The 18,828-nt window shown below is 42.8% G+C and overlaps 1 protein-coding gene across 6 annotated transcripts in view; it reads left to right on the forward strand.

The window, feature by feature from the left end:
• LOC309880417 (tolloid-like protein 2) overlaps positions 1–18,828 on the forward strand; it is a 118,616-nt gene that overhangs the window by 58,874 nt on the left and 40,914 nt on the right. For 5 of the 6 annotated variants that reach the window (XM_082765348.1, XM_082765347.1, XM_082765349.1 and 2 more), the window contains 8 exons: positions 2,560–2,675; positions 4,171–4,273; positions 7,660–7,776; positions 11,879–12,024; positions 13,608–13,803; positions 16,044–16,169; positions 17,677–17,837; positions 18,578–18,758. In XM_082765348.1, the coding sequence (XP_082621474.1) occupies positions 2,560–2,675; positions 4,171–4,273; positions 7,660–7,776; positions 11,879–12,024; positions 13,608–13,803; positions 16,044–16,169; positions 17,677–17,837; positions 18,578–18,758 (1,146 nt within the window). The remainder of the gene's footprint in view (positions 1–2,559; positions 2,676–4,170; positions 4,274–7,659; positions 7,777–11,878; positions 12,025–13,607; positions 13,804–16,043; positions 16,170–17,676; positions 17,838–18,577; positions 18,759–18,828) is intronic. The other variant, XM_082765351.1, reaches the window with a different exon arrangement.

The raw sequence follows: 18,828 nt of genomic DNA on the forward strand, positions 1-18,828 counted from the left end.
GTGCAAAAAACACCTTGGCTCAGTTTCTTGGATCCCAGAAGCACCAAGCACTAATCTTATTGGACCTCTTGTCTTCTTTGATACTAAGCAGGGTACATTTGTAATGCTTATTGGTGTCCTCTGCAAGAGACTGCTCCACACCTAGGTATGTGTTGCTTCTTAGCATCCTGCTTCCCCCAGCATGTGCAGGCAATCACCTTCCTCTCCACTGAAAGGCCAGCCTCTCCCAGCATGTCTGGAGAGCCTCCTCTGCAACATGTAGATAGTTAGCTAGGTCATGACTCTTTAGCAGAATAGTGTTTGGTAGTAGATGTGTTAGTACCTGCTTTGTAATTACACATTCTTTCCAGTTACTGTGTAATTACACTTAGGAGAACTAGGTCTGGGCTGTCAGAAATCTTCACTGTGGTTCAGCATAGCAGTCTTCTTTATCCTGTGTCATTATGATAATATAGTGTGTGTTCCTAGTTTCTTTATAATTTCATGGGGACAGCTTTGTTCAGCTAGATTTTTGAGCAGAGAAAAAGAGCATCTGTATACCTTGGTGAGTTGTGTACTTGGAATCCCCTGTTTACTAAGACACCTTGTCTTAGTAAGTTAAGAATTGGCATTCTTAAAACAACCCTAAGCTGGTGGCCACTCCAGACAAAGTACTGAGATATTTATTTGTTGGGCCATTATGTTTTTCCTGCCTAAGAGTCCCAGGAGCATCCTGGAAACTGGAAATAGATTCTAACAGATTATGCTACAGATAGCAAGGTACTGCATCTTTTCAAGAGATGGAAAGGAAACGAGTGTGTTTGTTCTGAAAATAATTGTCCAGATTTCTTCTCCAGTACATGCAGTCCTTTTACCACCAGCCCACCTCTGCCCACCTGAAGATTAGAGATGACATTACCATGCTGGGATAGTCTGGGGAGAGAGAAGCTATTTCTGCAGGGTACTTTGAAACTAAAACTTGCTGTGCAATGCTCCTTTGTAGTTGCATAATGGTAAGGGAAGTTCTCAGGGCTCCAACCTGAGGAGGGAGCAGGGTGTAGGTTTTGAACTTTCATTTATTTGCTTCTTTCTATAGGGCAGGTGTATGTATTTTCCTGCCTGTTTTCCTCAGTGGTGCTTCTTTCTAGTAGTTTTAAATACCTTTGGCTTTCCTGACAGGAAAAACCCATACTGACCTGTGCCTTGAAATATGTGCAACTTGTTCCTAGTAGTGACTTACCTTCCAGAGCAACCCTAGGAGCTGCTTGGTTGAACAAAAAAAAACCCTTTTGTGTCCCTGCCTTTTGTTCATCTAGTCTGACATGTCAAACTGTGGGTCAAAGTACTTCAGGGAAATTAAGAAATTCTGGCCTACGTGACTCCCTCTCTCCTTTTTAAAGATATTAAACTTTTTGAATGGGACGGGTCTCTTTTCACCTCCAGCTTCTGATCCGCCCATCTAATAGTGATCATGGCTGAAAAATTAGTGACTGTGTGATAGCATGAGGCCGAGGAACATCCCCTGACATTTCCATGAGAAAGGGAGCCAGATGTTCGGTCTTGTCAGATCTTTTAAAGGACTGCTGCTTAACAAGGGATTTTTGGAAGCTTCCTTGCTATTGCTGAGGAAACCAAGCTGCAGCTCAACGGGAGCTTTATAACATCAGTGGGTTATGACATTAGGAAAACAACCTGAAAGTAGGCAAGCTAAGGTCCCCGCTCCCTGGAATGGGTGTTTGCATGTGCCTAGTGAGTATTCTCAAGGATGGGGATAGGAACTTTGATACGTGTGATTCTGCAACCTAGGCAGTCGGCTGCTCTGGGCATACACACGGTCATTCCTTGCTCCAGTGAAGTTCTCCAGGCACAGAGAACAGGAACTACAATTAGCTGTTGCTTTCCCACACGTTGGAAGCTGCAGTTCCCTAAAGGAACGCATGCAAACTATTTGCTTCCCAGAATTCACTCTGGGATCTACATTTCGTCAGCTGCGGCAGGACAGCAGAGTGAGCTGAGGTGTTTGTATTTTATCCTGTGCTGTGTGACACCAGGGTAGATGCTGGACAGACAAAGTCTGTGGTCACTGGTGTTTGTCATGCCTTTTTTTTTTTTTTCACAATGTTTTAACCCAAAAGACACTTAACAGTGGTAAACTAGGGTGAACTTCACAGAGAAGCGGGTAATTAGAGAAAACAGATTTGCTGGCAGTAATCTTGGGGTTGCAAGGTGGAATGGGCTATTATTTTTTGTTCTATCAGTGGATGAGATATTCCTCAGTAGGACTGAAACCTTGAAAGTGTTGTGTGTAAAGATGAAGGAAGTGTGCCTTTTTAAAAGTTGTTTCTCCTGTGTCCTTTTACTGATAATCTTCTATCCTAGGAACCCTGACAAATTTCACATCATACCTCTTTGGTGAGGTCTCACATGGTAGCTGACCTTGTGCCAGTACCATGAATGAACATCCTTAGACTACAAGCCACCAACCTCCACATAGCAGTCATCTGCAAACATTGCATTAGACCCCAATATCCTTTAGAGTCACTCCTTTTGCTGTTCTGTTATTTTTCCCCTCTCTCGTAGCTTGTGGAGAGACCTTGCAGGATACAACAGGGAATTTCTCAGCCCCTGGCTTTCCAAACGGCTACCCCTCCTATTCCCACTGTGTCTGGAGAATCTCGGTGACCCCAGGGGAGAAGGTAGGTGCCACACAAGGACAAAGTATACTCTGCACTTCTGCATGTGTGTTTTTGCCTGTGATGACAGTGTTAGTAGCTGCCAAAAGATTGTGCTGCACATCTCTGCGTGCATGGAGTGCAGGGAGGAAGCCTGGAAAGGCTCCTGGGTGCTGTTGTTGTCCTCCCAGAGATGGGGTCAGGAATATGCGGTCCTTAGAAGAGGTAATTCTGGAACAGAGCCCCCTTGCAGGTCTGGGCTGTGAGTTGATCTCTGATCCCTTCTCTCAAATCACAGTTAGACCCTGCCTGGACAGTTTCCTCAGCTACTCAGTGTGCCACCTGGTATATCTGATTGAGTTGAGAGCTGAGGAAATTACCTTTCAAACATAATGCTGGTCAGATGAGTTAAGTAAAATTGGCCAGCAAGATGGGGCCCTGCAGGAAGCTGAGGAGTCATGAGTGACAGCAGGGGTCTGCCCCTGTCATACGGGCATAACATCCCTGTCATGGGACCCCTGCTCCCAGCCTTGAAATGCTGAGGCCAGCTCTACATTGGTTAGCTGCTCTGTCCGCTTTCCAGTTCCTTTTGTGTTATTTATCTTCCTGTGAAAATGAAACCTTTCCTTAATCCACTAATGCCAGCCCCTCAGCCTTTCATGTCGTACCAGGTTGCAATAATTTATGTTCCGGCTTGGGAGCTTCTTGGCAGAGCAGCTTTGCTGAGGACCACCCTTAAGACACGCTTAGGACTGAGACTCGAATGAACAAAGGAAAGCAGAGCTTACTTGTTTTGAGTCTTCCCCATTGTCTTCAGGGAGAACTTTGCAAGGAGGAAAAGGTACCAAGAGCAGGCCAGGTTTTGAAACAACTTCTGTGGCAGACAATATGCATAAATTAATATGAGGGTCAAATTGTGCAAAGACAAAAATGCCACAAGTACATCCCATCCTGTGACTTCCTTAGGCCCAGAGCAAGGCCAGTAATCCTTGTTACAGAGGAAGGAGACAAACGGGATAACATTTTCTTGCTGAACTCTGTTCTGTAAAGCCAGTGAACATAATTGTATCACAGTGATTATGTGAATATAAGTGTCAGAATGTGGAAGCTTGTCAGCAAAATCAGCTGTTTATTAGTGGAAACATTTATATGAGGGAATAAACCCCAAACATGTATTTTGGGGAAATGTGTGTCTCCGTTAATCAAAACCAAGGATTCTGTTTTTAATTTTTAAAAAAATGTCTCTTTTAGTAGCATTTTAGTAGCTGTGGAGCAGTGACTGTGTGAATTACAGAATGGATAGCAAAATGCTGTCTTCTGTAATGTACTGTACAGTATAATTAAAATTCCTTGAGAAGCCTTCTTTTTTCAAGGAAAAGATGATTTAAAACTCCAACCAGTTGTCCAACTATTTTTTCCTGCTTACTCACATACACGCTGTAGCAGAGATGAACCATGTAGTCTGTAGGATCTTCATTTTAAAATAGTTCCTATTCCAAAGAAAAATCTGTTCTTTCAGATTATGTTGAATTTCACGTCAATGGATTTATTTAAAAGTCGCCTTTGCTGGTATGATTATGTGGAGGTGCGTGATGGCTACTGGCGGAAGGCTCCATTACTGGGTGAGTAGCTGTTCCATATTAATTGCATTTTGTGTGTTCTACTTCAAGTTTATTGTGGGGGAAAAAAACGACAGAGCAAACAAACAAACAAAACACCATAAACCAGCATGGAAGGAGCTGGTTTACCTGGAAGGAGGCTGTGTACAGGCAGTGCACTGGCCATGCATTAATGTCTCCATCCAGAGATGTCAGTTTGCTGTATTAACACCAAATGATCAATGCTCCAAGTCTTTTGGTAGCAAAGACTTTATTCCTTCCTTTTCTAGCTTGAGAACTGAGGCAGAGAGGGAAGTGAGTGAAGGGCATGGCTGTGATTAGAAATGTGGTCTCTGGAGCTTTACAGTTTTTTTTTCTATAAGATCTGAGTAGAACCATCAGGTAATAAGAACGAAACAGCCATATAGGTCCTGCCCCAAGCTCCTGCAATTTTCTCCTTGAGAATACAAATCATGGAATCATAGAATAGTTTGAATTGGAAGAGATCTTAATGACTTCCTGAATCCAAGCCCCCTGCCATGAGCAGGTACATCTCCCACTAGACCAGGTTGCTCAAAGCCCCATCCAGCCTGGCTTTGAACACTTCTGGGGATGGGACATCCATAGTTTTTCTGGGCAGACTGTTCCATACATAACAGTCTGTACTTTTAGCAGTGAAATTGTCTCTGGGCCCAAGGATTACTGACCATGCCTAGGATATCAAACTGTGCAAGGGCTCTCTTCTACGTCTGCTCCCAAAGTTCTCAAGAAAGTGCAGGTCCTCCTCAGTGTCCTCCCTATTCATTCCTCTGCCTCCTCCTATCCTAATTGCAAGTTTTCTCCCACCCTGAGTGGGCAGTCAAAGTTCCCTCTTACTTTTCCCAGCTTTGCCACTGGCTCTGATCCTGATCTTCTCACTTCAGTGTCCTTACATGCTAACAGTTACTTCCACCTGAAAGTAAAGAAGCAATCACCTTGTGTAGCATCACCAGCTGCGTTAGAGGTGCTGTGCCCAGTGCTGCAGCACATATCTGTGCTAGCGTGAGGTCAGTGGGGTGATGGAAGTTTAGGAGCTGCGCTCACCTTAGCCCCATGGGAAATTCCAGCTGTAATACAGAATGAAGTTCTTAGGCTGGAGCTGTACTGCTCTCTAGAGGTTTCTATGGGCCTGTGTTTCAGCACGGAGTTGGCTGCTGTTTTTATTGCTTCCTGTTTGTTTTGGGGTTGGTAGCAGCTATTGTTTTCTGCTGCATATATATCAGGTAACATCGCTCCAGTGGCTTTAACTTAGGTCCCCGTTATTTATTTTTTTCTGTGGAGTATTTCAGAAGCCAAGCCACCTCCCTGTCACCTTCATGCAGGTGTACTTGTGAGTGTTTCCATCTGGAATGAGACACCGCTTGAGTGGCCACAGCTCCCACAAGGGGCTGAGCCCATGAAATTAGCTCGGAAGAGGCAGACAGACGGCAATTCAGCAGGGGGCGGGGAGGGGGATTAGTGTGAATTGTGAAAGCATGGACTTCTTGCAAAGAAAAAAAAAAAAAGTACATGTGCGCTGCATATTTTCCCAGGGAAGTGTGTGAAAAGCCAGCCTTTAAATGGTATATAACTTTTTATGAATGGGCCCTTTATCATGTTCTGAGGAGCTTGATCATTCTAGTTCCTCATCTGCGTTTCCTCTCCTTGACACCCGTGTTAAACTGCAAGTATAAATCCAGGAGGCAGTTGCTCAGTGACCCTAGAGGAAGGAGCTTTTTGCAGCACTGATGCTGTTTGTTAGTATCTGGGAGTGGAGATGGGAGATGCTATTGTTATGCTGCAGGCCTGTGTCATGCTTCCCCAGCAGTGCTGGGCAGCTTTGGGGCACAGAGGCTCAGAACAGAACAGCTGAGTATAGCTCAGGTGTAGACTAATGTTTGAGTGAGGGACTCCACAAGGGGAAAAAGTTGAAACTGCTATTGGAGAGAAGTGAAGTTCGCAACTCCCTTTCTGTGCATTCTCATTTGCCCTGACTGGCCTGTCACGGGGGCAGAACTCTTGCATCCCTGAAGGTCATCAGCTTCCTGAGGCTGCCAAATGGTGAAGATGAGGCAGGCAGAGACAAAAGTGGCAACAGCTGATTATGGGCAGACAACTACACAGGGGGCCTCTTGGCTTCTAGTGCACAAGATTCATGCCAACCATTCCTCCCTGAATACACAGGAAAGTCACAATCTTCTCTGCCAGTCAGTCAATAGAACTCAAAAAATCCATCTCTTTATCCACTGTAGGGAACCATTAATACAGCCTGCTAGTGGAAACTAAGGTGTTGTCTTGCCAGTAAGGCATTAACCAGGTTCTCACCCAATTGAGGGTTTTCAAAGGAGAGAAAAATTGTCTGGTTTCACAAGGCCAGGATCAGGATCCTTATCACTACTGTCCTGACTGAATTTTAACCTAAGTAACTGCTCTCTGCCCCTGTCAAACTCCTACTGGGAATTCAGTTGGACAAGGTGCCAAGGCCTTCAGCACATAGCCCTGCTGTTGTCAGCTGAAGTGAAGAACTGTGTTTGCAGTATGTGCTCTTTGTGCATACTTAGTGTTTGTTCTGTTTCCCTGGGGAGCTTCTGGGTGAGACAGGCAGAGGAACACTAGAACTGAGGGTTGTTGAGGTGTTTTGGGCTGTTTTGGCAGAGGCCTTTTGCAGCTGTTCTGTTTTAGGATTGTCCATTGCTGAGGGTTTCAGGTATATACCAGTGCTGATGCATACCAGAGAGCTCATGGCAGAGTACATGGTGGACCAAAAAGGCTCTTGGTCACAAAGAGATTGAATGGCTATGAAGGTTTAACCTCAAAGAAGTAGGTTTACTGGAGGAGTAAGAACTGAGGATGAGATAAGGGACTTTTAGCACCAGTAACAGGATGAGCTGTGTTAGATGGTTCTTTAGGGATTCCGTATAATCCTCTTAGCCACATCCCACCCTTGGTTTGACTTGGACAATTTGGTTTGGGTGCAAATAGCTGAAGGAGTGTCCAAGATTTAACAGGTGGAAAGGGCATTCCCTAATGTCCTCTCTCCAGAAGGACAGGGAATGGTTTTCCACCTTTGTCAGCTCATTTGTCCAATCATGTAATTACAACAAGAACCCCTTTGACCTTACCAGGGCAACAAAAGCTGAATCTGTGACTACTGGATTCTCCTCCCAGCTGAAGGAAATCTGTATTTAATAATGGAAGAGAATTAAAATTAATGGGGAAAAAAGAGAAACTCATTCAAAAGTATATGTGGTGGGAGTGAAAGGGTGTTTTACACAAGCACTGCTCCTTGAACCACAGATTCTCTTTGCTTCCTAGAATCACCGGTGCCTGCTACCAGTAGGTGTGCTGCCAGTCAGCCAGGAGATCTTGATTGTCTCTTTCCTGCCTTCTAGGTAGATTTTGTGGTGACAAGATCCCTGATCCAGTAATCTCCACGGACAGCAGGCTGTGGATCGAGTTCCGGAGCAGCAGTAACATCCTGGGCAAAGGCTTCTTTGTGGTCTATGAAGGTACAGCCTCTAGCTAGAAGTATGTTGCATTACATGGAGCAGTCAGAACAGGATGCAGGGATTTATGGAGTCACTAGGAGTTCAGCTTCACCTTGTAGTTAGACACAGAACCCACTCTTGCTTTTATGGCAGAATTTGTGGACTGTTTCAGCAGACCAAGGTATGGATCTTCCAACTAGATCATCACATTTTTTCTGGAGAATAGGATAGCAGCACAGGGTAATGGCTTCTGCTCATAAGCCAGGGTGCTGTTTGCCCTAAACAGCCTCTGCAAGCAGCCTTGTTATATGTAGCAAGGGTTGCTTCTAGTAATTTAACAAAGTTCTGTTTTAGGCCATATGCTTTACATCACTTAATGCAGCTTATTTTGTTGATGTTTTTTTGCTTAACTCAAATGCAAAGCCTGTGCTTTGGTTTCATCCTTGTGTTTTACTTACAGACGATTAGAAATTAGCATGACACATTTTCTGCAGATCAGGTACTTTCAAAGTTTGCATGACACTGGGATGCTGAGACTGCTTCAGAGGAGGAGCAAAGTCACTAGTAACATCCCCTTTCCGTATATGCTTATTTTTGACAATAACAATTCTAAGATATATTAAAAGCTTTCATTGTTCTCTGAGCAACAGGTATTTTCTTAGAAGTACCAGTGTCCTCAGCAGTAGTGAGTTTGAGTGGAATGGTACCAATGATACATCATCTTTCTGCAGCTGCAGGAACAAGCATGACATTGGAAACCCAGTGCTGAGTGTCCAATATACTCATGAATAATGATATTAACAGAGGAAAGCAAAGAAAATGCAGGACTGTTGGGGAGGTGCAAATAAAGCATATCAGGACTTCACAACAGAGTGGGGTTGGCACATACTTTACGCAGGAGAAATGTCTGGTTTCTGCAGGAATTGTTGGCCAGAGGCAGAGGTAGCTTGCCTGATTTTTATGTTTCTCCTGAGAAGCAGCTATTGCCTGGACCATGCGGTTTGTAACACCCCTTTTATGGTAGTTCACATGAATGAGAAGTGATCATATTAGTGGGTCTCTAATAGACTGTTTTATTTAGGTTTATTGCTTTTGTGGGCCAGTCAGCTTAGTTCTTTGCACTGGAGGATAACCCACTGTATCTGCTCTAACTTTGAAAGAAAAAAGAAACACAAAGAATGTTCTTGGGAAGCAACTTCTCCGTTCTTCATGATGTGTGTTCATATGGCATCATGGTTTATATTGATAAGTGATATTAAAGTATTCCTTTATATATATATGTATATATATATGTATGTATGTATGTATTTGCTACAACCAAAAGTCAGTTTGCAAAACTTCATTTTCCTTGGATAACTGTCCGTATATCCTGTTGATGAATAAGTGACCCCTATAGGTTCATTAAAGATGAGCAATAATCGTTTCACTTAATTTCTGAGGAGAGCAAATGGAAATGGTATGTGTATCTAGTGGGTCAGACTTTGCGTCCCTCTGACTGTTCATATTTTCCTGCTTCTTCAGGGTTTCAGCTTTCTATGTAATCTTTTCCTGTAAGCAACTTCCCTTTGGAAAGGTGGGAAATCTATTGCCAATTCTGAGAGCAAGTACAGATTATGACTTGTGGAAGCTAGTTTGTAGCAGTGATGGCCCACTTTTCTTTTCTTAACTCAGCCTCATCTTGTTAGAGGAGCAGGTAATGAGATTGTCTGCATCTCTCTGGATATTTTATTTGCTGAAGTGGGAGAATTTCCAAAAATCTTCCACAATCTCAATTTCCCTCTGATTCAACTGCAGATAGATAATAGCTTGTTTCTTGCCTTCATTGTCAAGTAGTTTACTTGGATGCTTTATGACTTCTGTGTCTAGGCAATAAGGGTAATTTTGATTTCCAAGAGAGACTGCTCTGAAGTCTTAAATTTCTGTTAATTTTTGTCGTAAAGTTTTCTGCATTGTTGTTAATTACTCTTTTTCTTTTGAACTCTTCTCCCTCACATATTGAAAAGTCAAGGTGGGTCTTACCACTGCTTCTCTGTCCTCTTCTTTTCTGGGAGTGCACCTAAACTTTCATGCATTCAAACTTTGCTGGGAGTTCTGTGGGTGAGGACTGATTTTTGGATTAGATTCCTCCAGTTCTTGTCTCTAAAGTTTTAAATAGATGGGAGAAAAGAGATAGAAGCACGTAGCCAGGTAATGGTAGAATTATTGTATAGTAAATGACAGGAAGTCAGTTTAGTGAAAGTGTCCTCATTTTTTCAGTCATATTGTTCCTTTTCTTTTGTTATATTCAAAATGGAGAAGATGCTGGTGGTTTTGTCCTATAGGACTGCTGGCAGCCTCAAATTTATCATTGTTATTACCTTCTCAGGCTCTGTCAACGGTTGTTCTTTTAATTTAGCAGTTAAACTCTTCCAGTACAGTTAACCACCTAACTGAATATTAGTGTGAACTACTGCCATGGGTAGATAAAAAACTGTTTGCAGGCTGACAATTTTATGGCCGTTAAAAAAAGAAAAAAGACTGTCACTTTTTTTGGCTCTTGTAGTCCTCTTTCTGTTAGGTGGGAATACAGTTCACTAAAGGGTGCCTCGGAGGGAGCACCACTTGTAGCTCTGAATATGTGACCTTGAACTACAATCTGAATTGTGTTCTGCAGCTGAATTTCAGGTGCAGCTACTTGGTTGTGCCTTAGCTCTGATTCTCTAAGAAAGAAGTTAGCACTGCACTAGTGAAGTGCTTCTTTTAAATAGGTTACAGTTAAATATCAGCAACTCACAAAGCAAAACCAAGACAATGTTACCTGCTATAAGCAATTTTTAGGACATAAGAAGGCTCATATCCGCAGAGCTAACTCCCTCCAGATGCAGGACCTTGCACTTGCCTTTGTTAAATTTCAAGAGGTTCCTGTCTGCCCATCTCTCCAGCCTGTTGAGATCCTTCCGAATAGCAGCACAGAACTCTGCAGTATCAGCTACTTCTTCCTGTTTTGTATATTCAGCAAACCTGCTGAGGAGGCACTCTATTCATTCATCCAAGTCACTGGTTTAATTTATTACTCAGTTAAACAATACCAGACCCAGTATTGACCCCTGGTGGACGCTACGAGCTATAGGTCTTTAACTAGACTGCTGCTCATGACATCCTACTGAGACCTGCCATCCAGCCAGTTCTCAGTCCAACTCACCATGCGCTCATCCAGCCTGCACTGACTGAGCTTGCCTATGAGGATGTCATGGGAGCTGGTGTCAAAAGCCTTGCTGAAGTCCAGGCAGACAACATCCACTGTTCTGTCATCTGTCCAGCCAGTTGTCCCATCACAGGAGGCAGTTAGGTTGGTAAAGCATGATTTCCCTCTGGTGAATCTATTATGCTGACTATTCCTGATCACCTTCTTGTCTTCCACATGCTTAAAGATTCCTCCAGGATAAGTTTTTCCATCACCTTTCCAGGGACTGAGGAGAGGCTGACTGGCCTGTAGTTCCCTGGGTTCTCTTTCTTGCCCTTTTTGAAGACTGGGGTGATGCTTTCTTTCGGTTTTCAGGCATCTCTCCTGCTTGCCACTATGCTGAATTGCTATTGTCTTTGAGGTCTCTTCTATTTTTGTATGAAACCAGATTTTGTATTAAGTTATCTGTTCTTGGTCTTTAAATTTATTCATTTTTTCATCTAGCACAAACTTAATTTTTCATGCATGGTAGTCAGCCTGATGGTCTGCTGGTGAACAGCTCAACTCACGCTTGTTAATGCTGCCATCTTGTGGTTGGATTAGATTTGCAGCTGTTCGTGTTTTTTTTTTTGTTTTTTTTTTTGTTTTTAACTTCCATCTTTTCGTGGTCCTTATTACTGATTGTAGGTGTTAAGCAGTTATGGAGGTGACCTAGAGTGTGAAACACACAAATCCATAAAATTCTTTGTCTCAGTGAGTTCGCCTTCTAAAGAGGTTGGTACAGCACAACCGGAGATGCTATTAAAGACATAATGTTAGATTTTTAAAACCTGCCATGACATTTGTGTTGCCTTTGTGCAAGAAATGTTACTGATTCAGATTTGAATGAGGAAGAATGCTAACTATGGAGCAGGCTTTACCCCTGCAATGTCATGTTTTTGATGCTTGTTTTTTATGAAGCTATTTGTGGTGGAGAAATTCACAAAGATGCTGGCCAGATCCAATCTCCTAATTACCCAGATGACTACAGACCTTCCAAAGAGTGCATATGGAAGATCACAGTTTCTGAGGGCTTTCACATAGGAATCACGTTCCAAGCCTTTGAGGTGAGAAATGGCATTGTAAGCTCTTGAACAGATATTGTTTCAGCTCTCTAGGTCCTTTAAAATTAAAAGGGAAGTAATATAAATAATAATACTAACTTAAAGAATTTTTTTTGGAGAAGTTCAGACCATTATTTATCCTCACCAGAAGTTTGCTCAGAAATTTTGAAGCCAAGTTTAAAATATGATGAGTTTTCAAAAACTGTTAGTCCAGATAGGAAGAATAAGAAGGGGCACAAAATTGCTGATTATGTTAAGTAGGGGATTCATGAATGCTTAATACTTCACTCTGGTCAAATGAAACTGAATGTTCACAATCCAAGCAAAAAACCTTCCATTGGCGTTACTGGGACTTGGCAGATTCCAGGGTGTCTGTGACTATCCAAAGAAACATCACACTTCCACATGGCAGACAGTCCTTGAAAAGCTCAAAAAGATTTTCTACTATTATAGGATGTCTTACGCTCTTAAGTGCTCGATGATCTATTTCTGACTACTAACGTGTTAGTCACAGTCAGAAGTGGACAGGACCTGGGTTTGTACATAAATTCCATCTAAATAATTGGTTGCTGTGGCTTGTGCACCCTTACTGTGATTGTCCAAGAAAGAGCTGACACCACTACTCCCTGACTGTAACCCCAAGGCTATTCCTTGAGCACATTTGTTTGTAGTTGCTTGTCCTGGTTTCAGTTAGCACAGAATTAATTTTCTTCCTAGTAGCTGGTGGAATGCTGTGTTTTGGCTTAGAATGAGAAGAGTGCTGATAACACCCCGATGCTTTAATTGTTGCAGAGCAGTGCTTATACTAAGCCAAGGACATCTCAGCCTTTGCTCTGTCCTGCCAACGGGCAGGCTGGGGGGTGCAGTAAGAGCTGGGAGGGGACAGACCCAGGACAGGTGACCCAAACTAGCCAAAGGGGTATTCCATACCATCTGACGTCATGCTAAACAATATATAGGGGTGGCTAGCCGGGGGGAGGGGGCCGGACTGCTCGGGGTTAAGCTGGGCATCGGTCAGCGGGTGGTGAGCAATTGCATTGTGCATCACTTGTTTGTACATATTATTAGTAGTAGTACTATTATCATCATTGTATTATTATTATTATTATTATTATTATTATTATTATTATTATTATTATTATTATTATTATTATTTTCCTGTCTTATTAAACTGTCTTTATCTCAACTCACGGGCTTCACTTTCCATTTCTCTCCCCCGTCCCAGAGAGGGAGGGGGGAGGGTGAGCGAACGGCTGCGTGGTATTTAGCTGCCAGCCGGGTTAAACCACGACATTGCTCTTCTCTATTACTTACAGCTTCTCATGAAAAAGTAGCTTGTAATGGAAAAAGTCAAGGACTGAGTTTCACTGGAGGGTAGCCATGAAATAGTTGTAGACCTGAGATGTATCCATGTTTGAATGTGATTTCAGCTGCAGGAGTGACAGCAGCCATGAGACATGCAACTCACTGTGAACAGTTTGGGATGCTGCTTTCAAAGCTGATCTCTGGCCAATGTCTAAATGGGTAGCGATCCTGACTCAGCTGTCATGCTAATGAGCTACAGGCCCACCCTTTTCTATTTGCAGATTGAATGGCATGACACATGTTCCTATGACTACCTGGAGATCCGAGATGGCCTCACTGAATACAGCCCGTTGATCGGTCAATTCTGTGGCTATGAGAAGCCAGGAGATATCAAGTCCAGCTCAAATAAAGTATGGATGAAGTTTACATCTGATGCAACCATCAACAAAGCAGGCTTTGCAGCAAATTTCTTCAAAGGTATGTGATCTCTGGTACCTCTCAAGGTTGAACTTGGGGACCACTCATCCCCTAACCTACTGCCAAACTGAAGTTAGCATTTTATCTGCTTTTAGTTAAAAGCTTTTCGACTTATCTATACAACCGCCAAAATCAATTCTATACACAAGTTGCTTTGAGAGTATAGAAAGGTTTGATGTTGAGGCATGAACATCACCTTACTGATGATCACCCTCAAAAAAGGGCAGCCTTTCTTTTATGGGTCATCACGAGCACAGACACTAGCACCTTGTGTGGAGTAACACAGATATTAGCCTGTGATCTTATTTTCACTTGTTACATAGTCTTTCAGAAAATTATCACACACTACTCCACTAGATTGAATGTGACCCCCATTTATTTGTGCCAGGGGATCCTGATATTTTCAAAGAAGGCATTAGTACTGTATAAAGAGTGTTAAAAATAACCCTCTGCTTTAGTTCTATTCCAAAAGTATCTGTTGGAAAGAAGGTAAATTGAAATATAAGTAGAATCCCAATGAAAACTTTAGAATGCTTTTAGAAACAAACATGTTCCTAATCTGAGATCCTTTTCAGGAAGATGCGAATGAAGATAAAGATTTTTCTTAAGAGCTGAATCCAAGCCATGGTTCTTTACCAGCACCCTGGTGGCTTGATAGAGGCAGAAACCAAATATATAACTATTTGGGAAAATACCCTGATGCAATATACCCTGATGAAAATAAACTGATGCAGTTGCTGTGAGGTAGTACCTAATAGCTGCAATGCCAATATTCGGATTGCATAAGTCCTTTATTTATTTCTAATTCAACTTGTGCCTTTGTATTAAGGGTGTTTACAAGATCACTGACAAATACTGTCATGTTCATTCCAGTCCCTGGACAATTCTCAGAGTGCCTGGGTTTACTTGTTTAAACTTCTCAGGTTCCATAGAGATACAGATTTCTTCCTCAAGACATGTTGGGTTCTTTCAGGAGCTGGTAGTGCAGGGGGATTGTGGCAGGAGTATAAAACTGCTTAGAGTGAATTGTTAGTACAGGTGCAGACATGGGTATTGTCTGTGCAATTTTTGCTGGCAGACTAGAATTTGCAAAGTCTGCTCAAACTTGCATGTGTGAACAAGAACAATGCAGTTTGTGGATGTTAAGGGTGTTGCTGAGTCCCTGCTAGTCAGTCCAGCTGAGGAGCGTAAGTGTCTTTGCTTGGGCCAAGCACCACAGTAGCCACAGTTACACATTTTCTAGCCGACTTGCACTGTGGGCAGAGCTGATGATGGTTTGCAAAAGCTGGGTAGACATACCCATAGTCTGTGTGGAATCCCAAGCTGAGATCTGAAGTCTACAGACTATCTCCATATCCAGAGGGATGTTCCGTGAGTACCAGCCACTCCCTGAACAAAATAAATGAACAAATTGGATGTCTCTGCAGGCACTCAGACTACCATCCATACCTGATTGAGCCAATGGGTCAGTTTTGCCCTAATATACTATGAAAGAAATAGAGCATAAATCACATGTCTTACAACACTGAAAGAAAATAACTCAGCTTAAAACAAAACAAAAATTGATTTTAAATTTTGCTTTGTGACAAGTTGCAGTGGTAACTTCTAACTTCTCAGAGAAAATAAACCTGCAAGCAGCTCAGAGAGGGTAAGTCATTGATCATGTCCAAGAGAGAATGACAAGAAGATATGAAGAGCAATTACTTCTTGTCCAACCCTTTGTGTATATCTCAAGGGAAAGCTCTAAGGTTGTGCTTCATTACTTATCTTCATTTTGGTAACAGGTTGTTTATATCACTGAATCATACATATTCTGTACATGGTTAAAGTATTAGTTGTGATGTGTTTGACTTATGCTCATGTTGTGCCTTTCTACCTGATGGCAAATATTAGTGGAAAGACAATACTTAGTGAAATATAGCTGCCCATGGCCAGGACGTGAGAATTCATGTCCCTCCCATTGTGAAGACTATATACAGTTTTTTGTTTGTTTGTTTGTTTGTTTTATGATTGTAGGAGAGAACACCTGTCTTTCCTCTCAAGCACATAATTTAACAGCCAGATTAGAAGCTATTATACTGTGTCCAAGTGTGGAGCAACAAAGGAATGCTCTACTTTCTTCATAGTGAATCCACAAACAGAAACCAGAAAATGAAATCTCTATGTATTGTCCTTCTGTCCAAAAGTGTTGCCCGAGGAATGTGAGGGAAGTGTGACTTGTTCTGGTTTTCTCCTGACAGAGATGGATGAATGTTCTCTGCCGGATAATGGTGGGTGTGAGCAGCACTGTGAGAACACACTGGGCAGCTACAAGTGCACCTGCGAGCCTGGCTATGAGTTGACAGCTGATAAAAGGAGCTGTGAAGGTGGGTGATGTAGAGATTGAGGCATCTCTCCGTAGGGTGGGTACTACAGCTAACAAAGGAATTGAACAAGCTTGGAGATGATTCTCCTTTTCCCTTCAACATCTCTGGTTCTGTTTATCCCACCTCCCCATCAACTCCCTCCGAAGTTATTTCTGTTAACATTAAGTTTAGTGAGAAAAACTGAAAATAGAGTGATTGTCTACTGCTAAATCCCTCTAAAAACTGATGTCCTTGGTCAGAGCAGATCTCCCATGATCCACCATGTGGGGTAGGGGGAACATTGGAAGCTGACAGCTAAAGCTCCTGGTCTGGCTTCCTTAGGCTGGATGCCTAATGCTATCCTGCCTTCTCAGCGCAGAGCATGTCTTTGTTACGGAGCAGACAGCAGCAGGTGCAGATCTGTGGAAAGGACTGTGGAAAGGACAGTGGGGCTCCCCTTTCTGTCACTGCTACCTGCTCTCGTGCAGAACACGGATGGTTTGTGTGGGTAGATAGCCTAGACAGTGTTGCCCACTCTGATGGAGGGGAATGTAAATGCAACCACATTGTCCCCCAGATGAGGTGGTTGTTCTACCTCTGCTAAAACTCGTGAGGTGCTAAGAGTAATAAGCAAGTGAGTTGGAAAGTTTGGGCGAAACTCCAAATGCTTTGTGCAATTTTTGTTTTGTTAGGTTCTACAACACTCTGGATTTTGTATTACTCTTTGGTCTATCAAGTCCATAAAGCACTTGCTGCACTCTTTAGCATTGAAGCTGCCCCCTTGGGTTAGTTGCCCTAATGCAAAACTATGCCAGGAACAAAGCACAGAAGATTTGAACCTTGTGGATTTTGAAGATCTGGCCATATCTCATTACTCCAAAGAAACAGCACGGAAAAAAATGCATTGTTACAAGTAGAATTTTGCATCAAAAGAGCAAACTGAGGTCAATTTCTTTAAGGTAAAAACCATTCCCTCTCTCAAGAGGGTGGACCTGAGATGTCCTGAATTTTTAAAGGAAATGAGAGAGTAAAGCTAAGTCTGTGATTTTACCTCCAATTTTCCCTGGTGAAAATGCAGTCTACTTGAAATAAGCCACCAAAGAGCTGACAGGAGTGTCTTCCTGAGGAGATTCCATTGTCCTCTAAGTAATCCTTCCTGTTAAACTTAATAAGGTTTGTCAGACTGCGTGTGGTTGAATTTACTAAGCTGACCATTACAACTGTATTGTGCATGTGAAATCAACTGATCCATAGTAAGCCCAAGGCTGTAGAGTAAAATAGGGTTCAATATTACACAGTTTAAGTGACTCGTAGGGCTGCTGCCTGGCTGTGTGTGTTTCACTGATGGTTTGTAGCAGGTAAGGTTTCTGCCTTCTCTGCAACTCCTAACATTTGCTACCTGTTCTGCAGGCTGGGATTTGAAATGTGCCACGAGTCGGGGTCTGACTCGTTTCCCAGCTAACAGCATGGCCCGCTCTGTGTCTGAATAAAACAAAGCAAACCTTGTGTTCATTTGTTGCCTCTCCAGCTGCCTGTGGGGGCTTCATCACCAAGCTCAACGGGACCATTACTAGCCCTGGATGGCCCAAGGAATATCCTACTAACAAAAACTGCATCTGGCAGGTGGTAGCTCCAGCTCAATACCGGATCTCTCTGCAGTTTGAAGTGTTTGATCTGGAAGGCAATGATGTACGTAACCAACTCCTGCATCTCAGAAGTGTGACTATTGGCTAACTTGGAACTGGGTAAATCCTTCGGGTACAAGCCAGAGGAGCCTGACTTGCTGGTGGAGCTTCTGGTTGTTTCCTGACCCTTGCTATAAGAAGCCAGTAATGCTGATTGTTCTCCTTGAAGTCTGAATCTTCTTTCTCCAGGGAGTGGAGAATTAAAGTTGTTCTGTTATAAATGGACTTCTTTCCTCAGCCAGTTTTGCAAAATAGTAGGTGTTCTCCATCCTTAATAGGTGTCCCATCCCTCCCTTCCCTCGGGCTGCCTTTGTAAGAAAATAGAAATGAATAAAGAGGTAGTTCTTCAAGGGTAAAGCAAATAACCATGAAAAGAGCCTATTCTCTGCCCTGCCAAGGACAGGATGGATTCTGAACAAAACATTCAGGTTTCACTTCCTCCACTGGAAATGGCTCTTCCTTAATTTGGGAAGCTGCTGAAGTTCATTCGATACCACTAGGCTCTTGAATAAGGTGGGAATAATAATTTTACCTAAATTAAATGGAAAGCCTACTATTCTAATAAACACAGCCTTGCTGGAAGACTAGGGCAAGAAGGGAATGGGCTAAGAACACTGACAAAAGAGAATTGAGGGAAATCAGGAGTGTGTATGTGTATATGGATATTTTCTTTCCCTGTCAGTCAAGCCCCTGTCCCCTCTCTCTGAAATGCTCTATTCTGAGTCCAATGCCTCTTCTTGGCAGGTGTGTAAATATGACTATGTTGAGGTTCGTAGTGGGTTGGCTTCTGACTCCAAGCTGCATGGCAAATTCTGTGGCTCAGAGAAGCCCGAAGTAATCACGTCATACGGCAACAACATGAGACTGGAATTCAAATCAGACAACACGGTATCCAAGAAAGGATTCAAAGTCCACTTCTTCTCTGGTATGTGTCTTGTCTCCTCTGACTGCACCTCTAATTGTTTAGTAAATTGTCTTAAACCTCCTGACGTAGT

The sequence above is a fragment of the Aythya marila genome (genome assembly GCF_965140915.1).
Source record: "Aythya marila genome assembly, chromosome: 7".
Taxonomy (NCBI): domain Eukaryota; kingdom Metazoa; phylum Chordata; class Aves; order Anseriformes; family Anatidae; genus Aythya; species Aythya marila.